The following is a 14132-nucleotide window of genomic DNA, read 5'->3' as shown; positions in this document are numbered from 1 at the left end:
GGAGCATGGGCTTGGTGAATTACAGAGAAAAGATGATATCAAGAGCTCAGCAGTCTCGGAGAAACAGCACAGATAATAAGAGAATGCTTTAAAGACGGAGTTGAACCTGGCGGACTGGATAGTGGGAAACATTACGCAGGGTGTGCAGATATAAGAGTTTGTGAGCGAAGGAGGTAAAAGGGGGGTTATAGTAGTGGGAGGGGCACCCAGGTGTCCAATTCTTCACCGCCTCAGTTTGTGTAGAACGTCAACAGCGTATATAAACGAACAAACAGAGCTGACAGCAAGTGAAGGAGTCAGATACTCACTGCAGTTCTCCTCGTCTGAGTTGTCTCCACAGTCATTCTGGCTGTCACACCTCCAGTGGTCTGGGATGCAGTTGTTATTCTCGCAGCGGAATTCATGAGGTCCGCAGGTCTTTTCATCTTTTTCATCAGGAGCAAACAAACACGGAGATGAAAATGGCTTCAAAGAGCATGAATATTAATAGTGTGCGAGCTATCATATTTTTCTACGTGTAATCATCGTTTCCTCAGGGTTTCCCCGAGCAACTCTGACACCGAGTTCAAAACACAGTATGCACTCCAGAGGCTAACACACCGTAAGATGAAATACCTGACTATGCTACCAATCATCCTCAACAGAATTTGTGACAGGCAAGTCGGCAGGATTGAACTTTCTTCGAGCAAAAAAATTCCAGGAGAATTTCAGAACACAACAAACGCTCTTGAATGAGATTATCACTTTGGTATATACAGAACGCAAACTGTGTCTGTGTGTCCTGACACTGACATATTGATATTTTAAATGCCAGCTTTTCCAGTAAGCGACAGCAGCTTTGTTAATGCTCCTGAAATGAGCTCATCACTTCTTTGTTTTTAATACTATTCATTAGATCATAGTATCATTTAAAATGCCAAACTTGATATTCAGTAACAGATGTCTCTTTGTTGTAAAACTAAACATCATTTACAACAAAAGAGACATCTGTTACTGAATATCAGTTTTGGCACCATTTAAAAAGAGAGATTTTCTTGTAAAGACAAGATACGTTACACTTATTATTTTATGTCCATGTGCCCATAATGTCTAACAGAGAATATAAATTTAAAAAACAAGCTTGTGGTCATGTATGATTAATAGATTACCAGCAGGTTTACTGTTTAAAAGTATAATATGTAAGAATTCTGCATTAAATTGTCTAAAATCGACTAGACCTTTGTTCTATGTATTGTTGAATTGTGTCCTTACATTATCCCAAATGTTTCCAACATTGTCAAACCACAAATTTAATCACGTTAATTAGCTCGCCCCCACTACTTCCGTGATAGGCAAGTCGGTGAACGAGACAAAACTTCAGGTACATAAAACTTTAAAACATTACAGACAGGCAGTGTGCTCAGACTGTTATAGTACAGAAACGACCGAAAACAGAGTTTAACTTCAGTTTCTCCGCAAACATCTTTTGTTTTGATATAGAGCCCCCCCTGCACTACTGTCAATTTAGTCAGTGAGGTTTATTGTTAATCTGGACATTTTCCTGCCTCCGTTACATATCTTTGTCACGAGTATTTTAAAACCATTCTTTATGGATAACTGTGAAAAATGTGTGTATATCATCCGATATATCAATATTTGACTTCCAAATATCGGTATCAGCCTCAGCCAAAGAAATCCAGTATTGATCAGGCTTGAGTAAATATGGGTGCAGGATTTGGGTCAAGGATAAGGTAATGCTTCCTCCTCAAAATGTCAAGCCTGATAATCATTCAGGAAAATTCAGAGATGTGGGCAATTGAAATTCAGAGGTCTGGACCCAGCTACAAAATGTCACCCAGAAAATGCAATAAATGGCATTTGAGAGTCTTATTTTTTTCCCCCAACTCTCGTTTATCTTATGCATTTGGTCTTTGAACTGTGTATGTGTGTGTGTCAACAGTGGCTCGCAGTCCTTAAAGAGGCACCTTAAGAATTTCAGTCTGAAAACTGAATCAGTGTTCAACATGGCCAGATTCATAATATCTGCATTTGTTTCCAAAGGAGCAGATGCTTTGATTTCTGCTCCAGCAATACTTCCTCAGAATGTGTTTTCAAAGTCAAACTAAGAGCCTCCTTTTAAAAAGTCATTTCAGTGCAGACATCATCAGGGATAATGGCCAAGGTAACGCTGTTATCACTTAGGGAAGAGATGCGTCAAAAGAGGATGGGTGGCACATTCTGCCTGGATCTCTTTCCAACATGACAGCAGGAGGAGAGAATCAGGAGGGAAAGCTGAGTGCAGCAGCGGAACACGCGAGGCAGCAATTCATTAGGAAGCAGCTCAGTCACTTACAGCATATAAAAGATGTGACACAGGAAAAAAAAGCAATATTTCCCTGCCAAGTCAGAGCTCATTACGGTGCTAACAAGCAAAACTTCCTTTAACAGTCTGAGGTAATTCAAAGGGAAAATAAAACCCCTAAAAAAGCAGCATTAGCTCTTTCGCGCACTCCCATGTGGGGGGAACTTTTTAGGTGATAGAAGACACTGACGAACACTGCAGATAATAGAGTTTGAGGGGCCAAAGTTAAACATTAGTAAACTACATAGAGTGGGACAAACATTTACTCAATATTCCATCAGGGTTAACTGCAGCATGCAGCCGATCTAAAATTACAAAGGTAGCTGTTAAGAGGAGGTGTGAGGCATCAAACTTCCCATCAAAACATCAACACTCTTGAAATAATAATCAAACTGAAAGACAGTGCAAGTCTCATATCCTGATATCAGCCAAAAATCTTCAGATGTCACATTTATAAAGCAGCAACACCTGTCTCTAACACTCACAAACATCCATTTGATTGATTTGTCTCATGCATGTGGAGGCATGCAGCTGACACAAATCACCTCCTGTAACTCCATCACACAAACGTGTCACCAACAACTCTTCTCACATAAAGATAACTTATCAGGAAGAATATCGATCTGCTTCTTGGTCAAAAAAAGCTCCAGCAACAACTTGATTAAAGACTGACATGTTTCGACTTCTGCATAGTTAACAACTGTCGGTGTTGAGGCTGGTGACAACAGAGCAGGATAGTCATAGCAACAACAACAGTGCAGTAAGATGTGATTGCAAACGTGAAACAGTATAGCAGACCGCCCCGGTTTGAATAATAGATAATCTCAGTTTTTGACTCCGGACGTCATTTAAAGACAGACAGTTCATCAACATGAATGACAGGAACTGGACAGTTTGACCGCCTCGAAAAGTAAGAGTGAAGGATTGGGCTGAAAGCAAGAATATACTAAAAACGCAGTTACATTTGACAGGTGTCTTCAGGATAAGCCGCCATTTCATGACTACAGCAACACACCGGTTTCAGTCACATTACTACACAGGCTTGATGGACAAAATAGTCGGATTTTGTACACTGTCACAAGCAACAACAGCACCTGATCAACAATGTTTTATTCATTTGTGTCCCTGGGTATGTGTTGATACTGTTTTTCCTCCTTTGTAGCGTGCCATTCGCATGTCTCCGTTTGTACGTCTATTCTCACAAAGCAACTATATACCTCCACGAAAAGGGATTATAAAGAGCAGCTTTTTATAGCTGGTGAAGAGGTGTATTGTTTGCATTTAGCTATATGAAGACATGTTCACAGCGCAGCATTGACAGCCGACTTACAGTGAGGATGGGGTCTGATTACCTTGAAATGTTGACAGTCACTGAATACAAATTACTTGGCACTTTTGTGACGTAAATGGACTACAAAAACATTTGAGCTAATCTGAGTGGAAAAAAATGGACCCAGCCACAAAAACATGAGTATCACAAATATTCTTGTATTTTGCATTTTGTATTTACATTTGGTCAATTCAAATGAGCCTCACGAAAACTGTTCCTGCACAAGCTACAGGTGTGTAATCTGTAACATAAAAAAAAATCCATACTTTAAAGACATAATCAAAACATTAAGATGTAATCCTTTAGAGCGTTGTGATAATCTAATAATATGTTATTTAAATTGTAATCTGCGTTGATAACAGTTTCTTAATTAAGTCATTCCAATTAAATGTGATCCATTATCCTGTTGACAGCATCTTCATTTCGAGTCTGAATTACTGCCATATATACATTCAAAAAAGTTGCATTTTGTACTCCATGTTTATAATTCATCCTAGGTTTACAATATAATACCAAATGTTCCCTTCAAAGCTGGAAGAAGAGAATCAAGTAATAAGAGAGACACAGACGTGCACAATATGACCGACAGACAACCTGACAGCTTGTCTTGTCTCTCTCAAGATGTATTTGGTTTCTGAAAACTCCAGAAGCAATAATGATTTCATCTAGGTTTATTTTGGGGATTAGGACAGTGAAATGAGTTTATTTTGATGTGGTAAAACTATAGAGACTTGCATTATTGCGAAGTTGTCGAAGAATTCCTGCTCTTTACAGAGGCGTGTGAAACAAATATAATGTATTATCTCTGCGGGTAGTGCTAAAAAGTTCTTTTGAGGAAGAAAAACGCTTCAAATGTTGTTTACCTCCCCAAGTAATAACGGCTTTGACCTAAACTAAAACTTGCGCTATTGAGAAGAACTCTTTGATTATGTGTGTGTGTGTGAAGTCGGTATTCAAACACTGACAGCTGCTAAGAACGCAAGGCAAACTGTGATCACAACGCTGAGTTCTTATTGACGAAAGGGGCGGCTGTCCTTCGTGGCATTCTCACTCAGCACAACGAGGCAGGCGGTGAGAACAAGTAGAAGGACTGAGTCATACCAGAGTGAAGCCAAGTGTAAAATTAATTCAAATTAAATCAGATTCTTCCCCGTTTAACTGAAAAATAAGTGAAGTGGGGTGATTTATGGTTAAGTGGGTTTCCACAACTCACCGCAATTAGCCTCGTCTGACCCGTCAGCGCAGTCAGGGTCCTCATCACAAACCCAGAGTTTGGAGATGCAGTGCATGGAGGCCTTGCACTGGAACTGGTCTGGGGAGCAGGTGCTTTCAGCTGTAGACAGAGAGATAGGTACTGTGTGTGCAAAAGAGGAAGATAACCCACACGGTTATACAGGCAGAAATTTGGATTTGCAGAAATAACGTGCAAGTTAGGAAGTCATTAAAAAGGGAACTCTTGTACTTTTCAACCATTTTTGTGTCTAAGTGAAAAAATGGGGACAACACTTGCCTCCCATCAAAGTATGTGTGCTTAAAGTGCTTCTTTTCGCCACTGACAGTCTCAGATTGTTATTCTCAGTGTTTGACAACAATGTGGAAAGGATCCCAACAGAAATAGACCTTTTTGTTAAAGAATAAGATCCCTTTTGTTTAACCAGAAACAGCCGCTATCAAAACCACCAGACTCCATTATATCATCATACAACACACTTCATTCAAACTTGACAGAAACCAAAATAAAAACTCCCCAAACAATTCTTGGTTTGTCTTTCCACTGTTATAAAAACTATCAACAACTCTGGTTTGGTCAGAATAAATCCTTAATTCACTACATTGGATGTGAAAATTGTTTTCCCCCGCTGCTTCTCTCGTGTCTCTGTCCTCCCTCACACCCGTCTCCCTATATTTTGATGGTGGATTCAAGATTTATTTTAACAAAACTGGATGCTGATTGTTGAAACAATAGAATAAGGAACCAAGATGGTTCAAGTTTTATTTTGTTTTTCTGTTGAGTTTGAATGAAGTGTGTTTTATGATGATAAAAATACTGTTTCTGCAAATTGAGTCTGGTGGATTTGGTAAGAGTGATAAGACTGGCTTTCTGGTTAAACAAAAACAAAATAGAATACAATAACAACCTGAGCCTGTCAGTGGCATAAACAAACACAAACACACATACAGTGGACGTACTTTGACGGTGTGCAGAGGTCTTGCTCAATACTGGACCAATTTCAAATATCTCTTCACTTCATTTTGACACAAAAATATGGGAAAATAAGGAACGGGTTGAAAATGATCCCCTTTAATTTCCCCAAAATAATTCTCATTTCTCATCTACCTCACGTACGTTTTCTGTGTTTTATTAGAATGGGTGCAGTATAGCCGCTCGTTATAAAAGCTCACATTGTTTCAGATAGCATTTTAATTTCACTGGTGCAGTGCTCATTACAAACGTGCATTCAACACCACATCCAATCACTGTAGAAGTCTAAGAAGGGGTGAAGTAATTAGCTTCACTTTAATTAAAGCGCTTGTTTTTAAAGTCTCTCTTTCTCCCCTTTACTTTTTTTTTCATGCATTCTCTCCCCCCGCTCTCACCCCTCTTGCAATCACATGCAAGACAAATGCTGCAGTTTGAAAGACTTGAATGGAGTGTGATATTCTGATGAGTTACATCATGGCACGGAAAATCTGTTCTTATCCTCTGTGTGATTCAATATCTAATCCCTTTTTCGCAGGAACAGGCCATAACAAGGGTTGCGTCCGGAATACCTAATGAAGACTGTGTAATGTTAGGCTGTCTGTCCAAGCACACGAATGAATGAAACACGGGTAAAAAATGCAATTCCCGTTTTTTATTTTTTAATCTACTAGATTTTGTCTTTGAAACTATCAAAAACCTTAAAATAGTGACGAACTGGAGTGGAAGGCTTTTGCTGCAGTGTAAGGGCAGACTGATCAAATGAGGAATATATTCATCAACTGCTTTGTCTGAAAGCTCAGTTAAGCCTTTTCTAAGAGTCTGAAGGTAATAATGCAGGGCAGACTTACGGCAGTCTGTCTCATCCTCTCCATCGCCGCAGTCATCCTGACCGTTGCAGCGCAGGTTAAGAGGGATGCATTTCTGTTTCCTGGTGCACTTGAACTGGCCTGACAGACAGATGTAGGTCTCTGAAAGACAGCACGGGCAGGAGCAGAAATAGGCCATATCAATAAGATATACTGGAGTCTAAACAAAGGAAAGTATCTATGCTACCACTAGTACGTTCAACCTAATATAGCCAGTTAATTAAATCTTTTACATGTAATGTTAAAGGTTTTATAGATACACAGTTCTGCTCGTGAAGCATTTAAATGGTCTGACAAACAACCCAATTCAAACAGCAAACGTTCACATTTGAAAAGCTGGAAGAAGCAACTGTTTGGCATTTTTGCATGATGAATTATTCAAACAAATAATCAACTGTCAAGACCGGTCATGATTAATTTTCTTTTGATCAACTACTTCATTCATGGACTAATTATTTTGGCACTTAACGGCACCATAAACAGGAAATGACCATGGATACACCAATTAAATGATTGCAAGTGCCAGTGAGACAGGTTTCCGGGAAACGCAGAACACGAAAGCAAAATACTTCCAACCTGAAACAGAAATAGTTGTTCCATCCTTACCACAGTTGGCTTCATCTGAGTTGTCACCACAGTCATTCTCTCCATCACAGATGAAAGGAGGAAGAGCGCAAAGGCCAGTGCCACACTGAAAACGCCCAGGCTGACATTTGAATTCCGCTGTTGGAGAGGAAATCATACGTTTATCTCAGAGTCTGTAATTTAAAAGAGTTCAGTCTGAGAAGTCGCTACAGAACATTGTGTGAAAGAGGTAGGAACAGGTGCCGTCAAATGTTAACATATAAACAACAACAGAAAACACTTACATTGAAAATAAATAAGCAGCAAAGACAGAGACATAAGCCCCTTAAGTTCCAATTTTAATACCCCTCAGAGCTCACCAAAATAAGAGCTGACTTCTTTTGGTTGTACTATTTTTAAAGCCAACCTTGGAATAACATAGGACTCACGGCAGTCAGGGGGTTCGTCTGATCCATCCCCACAGTCATCCACTGTGTCACACTTCCACCAGAAAGGGATACACTCATCCGTCCCGCAGCGAAACTATCAGTACCGTGGACACATATGAAAGAAAACACAGAATTTGAAGTCAACATGAATACTTGACTCCCGTTTTAGCTTCAGCATTCTTCAAAGCCAAAGTCAAAATCAATACTCAACCATATCCTAGGACTTAGAGTACATGTCAGAAGAGGAAAACATATGAGGGTAAAGCAATTTGCCTTCAGGGGGAAAGTACTGATCAGGACAGAAAAGCAACAGCATGGTCGAACTAAACTTAGAAGTGGGAGGGAAGGGAAGTGGAGCTGACCTGACTGGAGGTGCAGTTGGACAGGCAGGTCTTATTGTCAGCAGCCAAGTAAAAATTAGTAGGACAGGCACATTTATGTTCCCCGCCGGGGGATAGAAGACACAGGTGGCTGCATCCTCCGTTCGCAATCTGACACTGGTGTTTGGGTACTGTACAGAAGGACAGAAGAACAAACCTGAGTTCATTACATGAACCATTTCCATCACAACACAATAAAGGAGGCCCATCACAACTGCTCGGCATGAGAGGATAGAGTGGGCACGAGTGCCAGATGGACTTCGTACCTTCAGGCTGGCGCAGGGAGTGGTAGACCTTGATGGATTTGATGGCCTGCCAGGAGTTGAGGAGCTCAATCCCTTGAGCGCCGGTTGTCTTGTGAGCGCGTCGTAATGATTTGGACTTCCCATCCGTCCAATAGACAAAGTCCTCAAACAAACTCAGAGCCATAACCCCTTGGATGTGATCATAGGATACTGGAGAGGAACAAACAGTCATGGCAAGCTTCAGTTTCATTCTTTTCCATTCAATTTAGCAACTCCAGAGTCACTTATTTGTAGCATTTATGGATAATTAACAGCAACGAGGCTTGAATCTTACAATTCACAAAAGATCCATTTATCAGGTTAACTGATGATGAGATGTATATCTATATATTAATTTATCATACCCCTGTACAACAATCTTTATTTTCCAATATTACACTAAATGTCACAAGATTTGTCACGACACCGGCCTGCTTTATTTTTTATTTTTTTACTAAACCAAACAACACTGTATAAAGACGCAATCCATGTTACATGTCCGAGGCTCTCATCCTCTACTCAAAGCATAATGAGCTCCAGGACCTTGTTGTCTCCCCAATTTGCAGATATTTTCTGCTTTTTTACTATCCTGGTGGTGGGTTGCACACATTACACATTGTCAAAATGTCACACCCCTGTCCTTGATCTTTTTACATTTATTCAGCACTGTCACTAATTACACTGCCAGCTTAAAAGTGCAACAGCAATGCTCTCCCCATCGCACCCTCACACGTTTAACACTGAACCACGAGGCAGAAAAAGCTTGCCATGTTCCCCCTTGAATAGGCTGTGAAAAAAGAGGCTTCACTTTAACATCCACAACACAATTTAATGGTCAGATATGGAGCAATTAGAGCTATTTCCAGTGCCAAGCTACTGAAGCTAACCAGCTGCTGGCTCCAGCCTTATATTTAACAGTCAGACCTCAGATGGGATCAATCTTATTGTCTAACTTTCAGCAAGAAAATGAGTGAATGTACTTTCCAAGATGTTAAACACCTTAGTCTCACCTTTGCGTCTTTGGGTGCCATCCATGTTGGCGAGCAGGATGTGGTTGTCGTCTGCCCAGTAGAGCCTCTTGTTGGTGTAATCGATAGTGAGAGCAGTGGGGCTATAGATCTCTGTGTCAATGATAACCGTTTGCCCTCGGCCATCCATGCCAATACGCCCAATGTGAGGAAGTTCACAACAGTCTGCCCAGAACACGTACCTGGTCAGAAGTATAGCACAGTTCAAAGAGCTATGTACTGCAGCAGGCAAGCATAGGAATAACAAATTAAAAGCAATCTATCCCTCTTCTCTCTCAAGCTGTGAAAGCAATCCTTATTCAGAAAACACTTAAGCATTACGGTGAACTCAGCTGATGATAATATGCTTACCCTGCCTGGGGGTCCAGAGCTAGATCCCTGGGGTTCTTGAGACCAGAACTGATCAGGATAGTCGGGTAGAGGCCATTGGCTTTGGACACTTCCAGTGTTTTCTTTTCGGCATCACACCAGTACAGATTTTTTCCTATCCAATCCACTGCCAAAGCGCTGGGCACTGCTGTTTTGTGGACGACCTATTAACGCAGGGAGAGGAGGATCAGTCTTGTGATAGATGCTTGTCTATTTCACATGATAATTGCTTAAATTCTTCCAGGGATGCATTTAAAGAACATATTTCATGTGAGAAAACAGATGGCATTTGTGCAAAACGGGCTCTTTCATAAGAGCGTGCACAATAAATAGGTCTTCCTCTGCAGGAAGTGGGAGGAAACTTTTTAAAACCCTGTCGGAAATAAAGAGAGGATCTGAATCACTCGAAAATTATTTTTATGTCCTACAGAGATCAATCTAGAGACATGAGTATGCTTTGAGGGAGGCGTGATCCTCTCCTCCATCAAAACAAATACAAGTGCTACCATTTTCCAACCAGCATTAGAAACAAGTCCTATTAACATCCAAAACTAAAATCAACCTTCTCGTGATGAAAGAGTTGTTTGAAATTTGGTCTACTGTACATGTGTTGCCATAGTAATGGGTACCCATCTATTTCCTCTCAGATGCAACCTGCTAAAGGGCATTGCAGGGTGATCACTAATGACCATAACTACAGAGCAGAAGCTGAGCAGTTGGTTTATTATTTTTTTGTGTGTGTGTGTGTCAGATGTGATTAAAATGTAGCAGCCAAAAAAGACTGGCAAAAACTGATGTCTTCTTAAATTATGTAAATTTACACTAAAATCTTTGTATTGAATTTTTTAAAGTTTATATTTGTTAAATCAGAATATGTTAAGTGACTAGTGTGACTGTAAAATGTGTTTCAATTAAGGTCAGTTGTGTGTGTCACGACTTTTTAGTCTTATTTAGGTAAGTGTGTGCGTGCACAGTATCACATTATTTTCCCACTATCTCAGCAGTGGGAAGAGCAATAGCCCTTACATACGGTATTTATTTAATGTACAGCTCTAGTTACATAATTCTTGTTTAGAAAACGTATTGAGCTTTGCTAAATACTAAAAATATCATAGCATCTTTATTGGAGCTCAGGATCCCAGTGATGCCAGCTATAATCCAAATAATCAAAATGTACAAGTCCGGTGTGAAGAAAAGCACAGTGGTTCGTGCACTTCTTTTGTCAGACTGAGGAGCTGTGTCTAAAGACTTAATTAATTAAAGTACCAGTGTAGTCTGACCCATGCCTAATTATGCACAGCGCATTTTTTCAAATTAGAGACTACAGATGGAGAGCACAAATCATTCCTGCTGCTGTATGATGGCTACAGTTGTGGCTGACATTAGCAGGAGTATAATTAATCTAACTCGAGACAGACTTGTAGTGACTCTTAATCACATTCCAATTGTAATTTGATGTGCATTTACAACAGCGCTAGCTGCTGATTGGATCAGTGTCCAAGAGACCCAAAAGCCAAATTAAACTTGCAAGAAACTTTTTTCTGTTAATCTGAAGAAGCTGGTGTGACTCCAGAAATATGCTTTTTGCACTTGTGTGCGCCACCCATATGGAAATGTCATGTATAACATATACTGTACGTCCCTGATGCTGCCGGATGTGTTACCTATAAGGTAATATATGATTATTACACACATACGTCCTATGGGTATATGGAGATACAGGTTTATAACATTTATGAAATACTCATAATTGGTTATATATGCAAATATATTCACAAATGTTTCTATAGGTTACAGTAACTGTTGTGGTAAAAGACATTTAGCACCATGAGTTAGTGACTTCCTAATGTGCTATGACCTGACCTGTGCAAACACATCCTAGGATACACAACTTCATTCATCTCAGTGCAATTAGGGTGGACATGCAAAAAATGGCAGCATAGAACTCTGTACATCAGTTTAAGTATGTTTTAATTGTGTACATGTGAATACTATGATTAAAGTAGGGAGGGAAGAGTAGAGGGAAGCAGGAGAGGCTCTCATGAATTACCTTATTCATCTTATTGTGCTAACCTCTGTGAGAGATTTGGTTAAAATATAAATAAGGTATTTAATGATGTAAACAAAATCTAGGAACTATCCAGGAACTCTATCAATATCCCCAAGAGAGTCTAGCCTTTTGAGTTTGTGAAAAGCAGTTGTTCACAATAAACAATCATTGTGCCAGCTGGCAGATAAAGCAAAGTCTTTAATATCCCTCTTTTAGATACAGGGGGGAAAAAATCCCAGCACCCATACAATCTGTGATGAAGGATGACGATGTGCTTTGAGGTCTTTTTCTGTCATCGTTTGCAAGAAAATATATAGTCCTGCTAAAAAACTAGGCTGTCCCCTACACGGTAATTTGGACCAAACTGAGCTTAAAACAGCCTCTAAAGTGTCACTCATTGTGCACTATCTTTTATAAAACTGCCCCTTCAGGCAGAAAGGAGTTGATACTCATTACGTAAAGTTCCCCTTCTTCACTTTATCCATAACATCGCACTGTATTGATTAAAAAGATTACTGAGGAATTGAAGGTTAACTTCTGAGGAATGTCAACATTTGAATATGGCTCATTAAAGCATAAAGACCAAATGAATCCAGAGGATTTTTGATCTTTGCATTCACTGGAAGTTTTCTCACCTTGGGCTCAAACAAAACCTCTTGCTCTCAGCCATTCAAAGTGAAACGTGTTCATTCAGAACTGAAATGTTCTTCAGAAGACGCTTCAAAGTCATTATTCAGTCAGTTTATTATTATATTACTCTTAATCCAACTTTTTGAACAATGATAGTTGAAAGCACCAAGGATGAACACAGATAAAGGTACCCCTTTTCATAAAGCTGCTGCAGCTGCTGTTACATCTCTCTTTATGGGATCAAACCAATCATTAACGCCACAGTGGTTGTTTTCATTTGAATGCAAAACCTTTGAGTGACATCTGTGACATCACTGATTGCATTGCCAGAATTGTAGCTTCAAAATGCAGTGTCCTCTTACAAAATAGATAAACTAAACAAAAAAAAAAATTCAATTACTCTGCCTTGGTCAGATAAAAATCGTATCTTGGCAGAGAAAAAAAAAATCCCCAGAAATACTGTCTGCCTAGTAATCTCATAAAGTAATTCTAGACCAGTAACACTGGATATCAGTTGCTCTTTTAATTAACCATATGTGAGCAGCTCCCAGATCAGTGTCTCAGACAGTTTGTCCTCTTGCTAAGCTGTGGCAGTGGCTCAAACAGAGACTGTGGAAGTAATTGAGCCGAATGAGCCTAATGCCCCCACACACCAATGCTAATGAGATGTGGGATAGGGGCACAGCAGGTGTCCTGCTGACGTCCCAGTGTCCCCGGTGTCTGGGCTCCGATCCCATGACCTGAACAAACCTTGGTGATTACACCAGAGAGCACCATTGTATCATTATGCTTGTTACATTTATCTGAAAGCCATTGGCGATACTCCTATTATCACTAACACACATTTGTTGTTGTTAAGCTAACAGGCCTTTGGCTGGCAACAGAAAAAATCCATTATGTTGACTAAATAAAAGGATGAAGGGCAGTCATCATCAACTGAGCAGTGATAATGAGTCACTGAAGCACCATAGTTGTTTTTACAAACTCAAACAGACATTTATCTTTACAATAAAAAACGTTTTTGGTCATAATTTAAATTAACCGTACATAATTATTTATATATTATACAGAGCGGTAGCCTAAAGGTTGTGAATGGTAGATCGCTGCTTCAAATCCCATATGTGCGAGATAGATCTGGGTGGGGGAAGTGAAAGACAGCGCTTGCCCCTCCTTCATTACCACCACTGACATGCCCTGGAGCTGCTCAGTGGCCAGCAGATCAGACTGAGCAGCTATCAGGTGTGAAGGTGTGACTGTGAATGTGATCAGGGCGCTCCTTAAAAAGAGAGCATTGCTTTTAATTTAATAATAAAGCCAGACAGAAAAAGAACAATTCATAAATACAAGTTGGACAGGGAGTGCACACAGTAAAGCCAATTAATCTTGGGTAAAAGTGGCACAAGCCACCATATGGCATGCAGTCACAGCAACTAAATCCTGTGATACCTTGAGGTCACTCCCATTGAGGCGCATTCTGTTGATCTTTCGACCAGTTGGCCTGGTTGAGTCGACCCAATAGATAAATTCCTTCTTGTAGTCAAAGTCTATGTGGATGATGTTGTTGAGGCCCTGAGAACAAAAAGGAGAGAGAGCATGAGTATGTAAACATATCACTTTTAGTTTCAATGAAATTAAAAA

General features: G+C 39.9%; 1 protein-coding gene across 4 annotated transcripts in view; it reads right to left on the bottom strand.

Annotated features, from left to right (window-relative positions):
• lrp1bb (low density lipoprotein receptor-related protein 1Bb) overlaps positions 1–14132 on the bottom strand; it is a 285606-nt gene that overhangs the window by 35573 nt on the left and 235901 nt on the right. For 3 of the 4 annotated variants that reach the window (XM_084361717.1, XM_084361720.1, XM_084361718.1), the window contains exons 57-66: positions 13941–14063; positions 9797–9978; positions 9428–9627; positions 8400–8588; positions 8116–8264; positions 7754–7847; positions 7347–7463; positions 6723–6842; positions 4885–5004; positions 309–425 (exon numbers count right to left, since the gene is read on the bottom strand). In XM_084361717.1, the coding sequence (XP_084217843.1) occupies positions 309–425; positions 4885–5004; positions 6723–6842; positions 7347–7463; positions 7754–7847; positions 8116–8264; positions 8400–8588; positions 9428–9627; positions 9797–9978; positions 13941–14063 (1411 nt within the window). Of the gene's footprint in view, positions 1–308; positions 426–4884; positions 5026–6722; positions 6843–7346; positions 7464–7753; positions 7848–8115; positions 8265–8399; positions 8589–9427; positions 9628–9796; positions 9979–13940; positions 14064–14132 lie in introns of all 4 variants that reach the window. The other variant, XM_084361719.1, reaches the window with a different exon arrangement.

This window comes from Pagrus pagrus (genome assembly GCF_965226575.1).
Source record: "Pagrus pagrus genome assembly, chromosome: 9".
Classification (NCBI taxonomy): Eukaryota; Metazoa; Chordata; class Actinopteri; order Spariformes; family Sparidae; genus Pagrus; species Pagrus pagrus.
The sequence above is the reverse complement of the archived record's forward strand: the minus strand, read 5'-3'. Positions and strand labels throughout refer to the sequence as shown.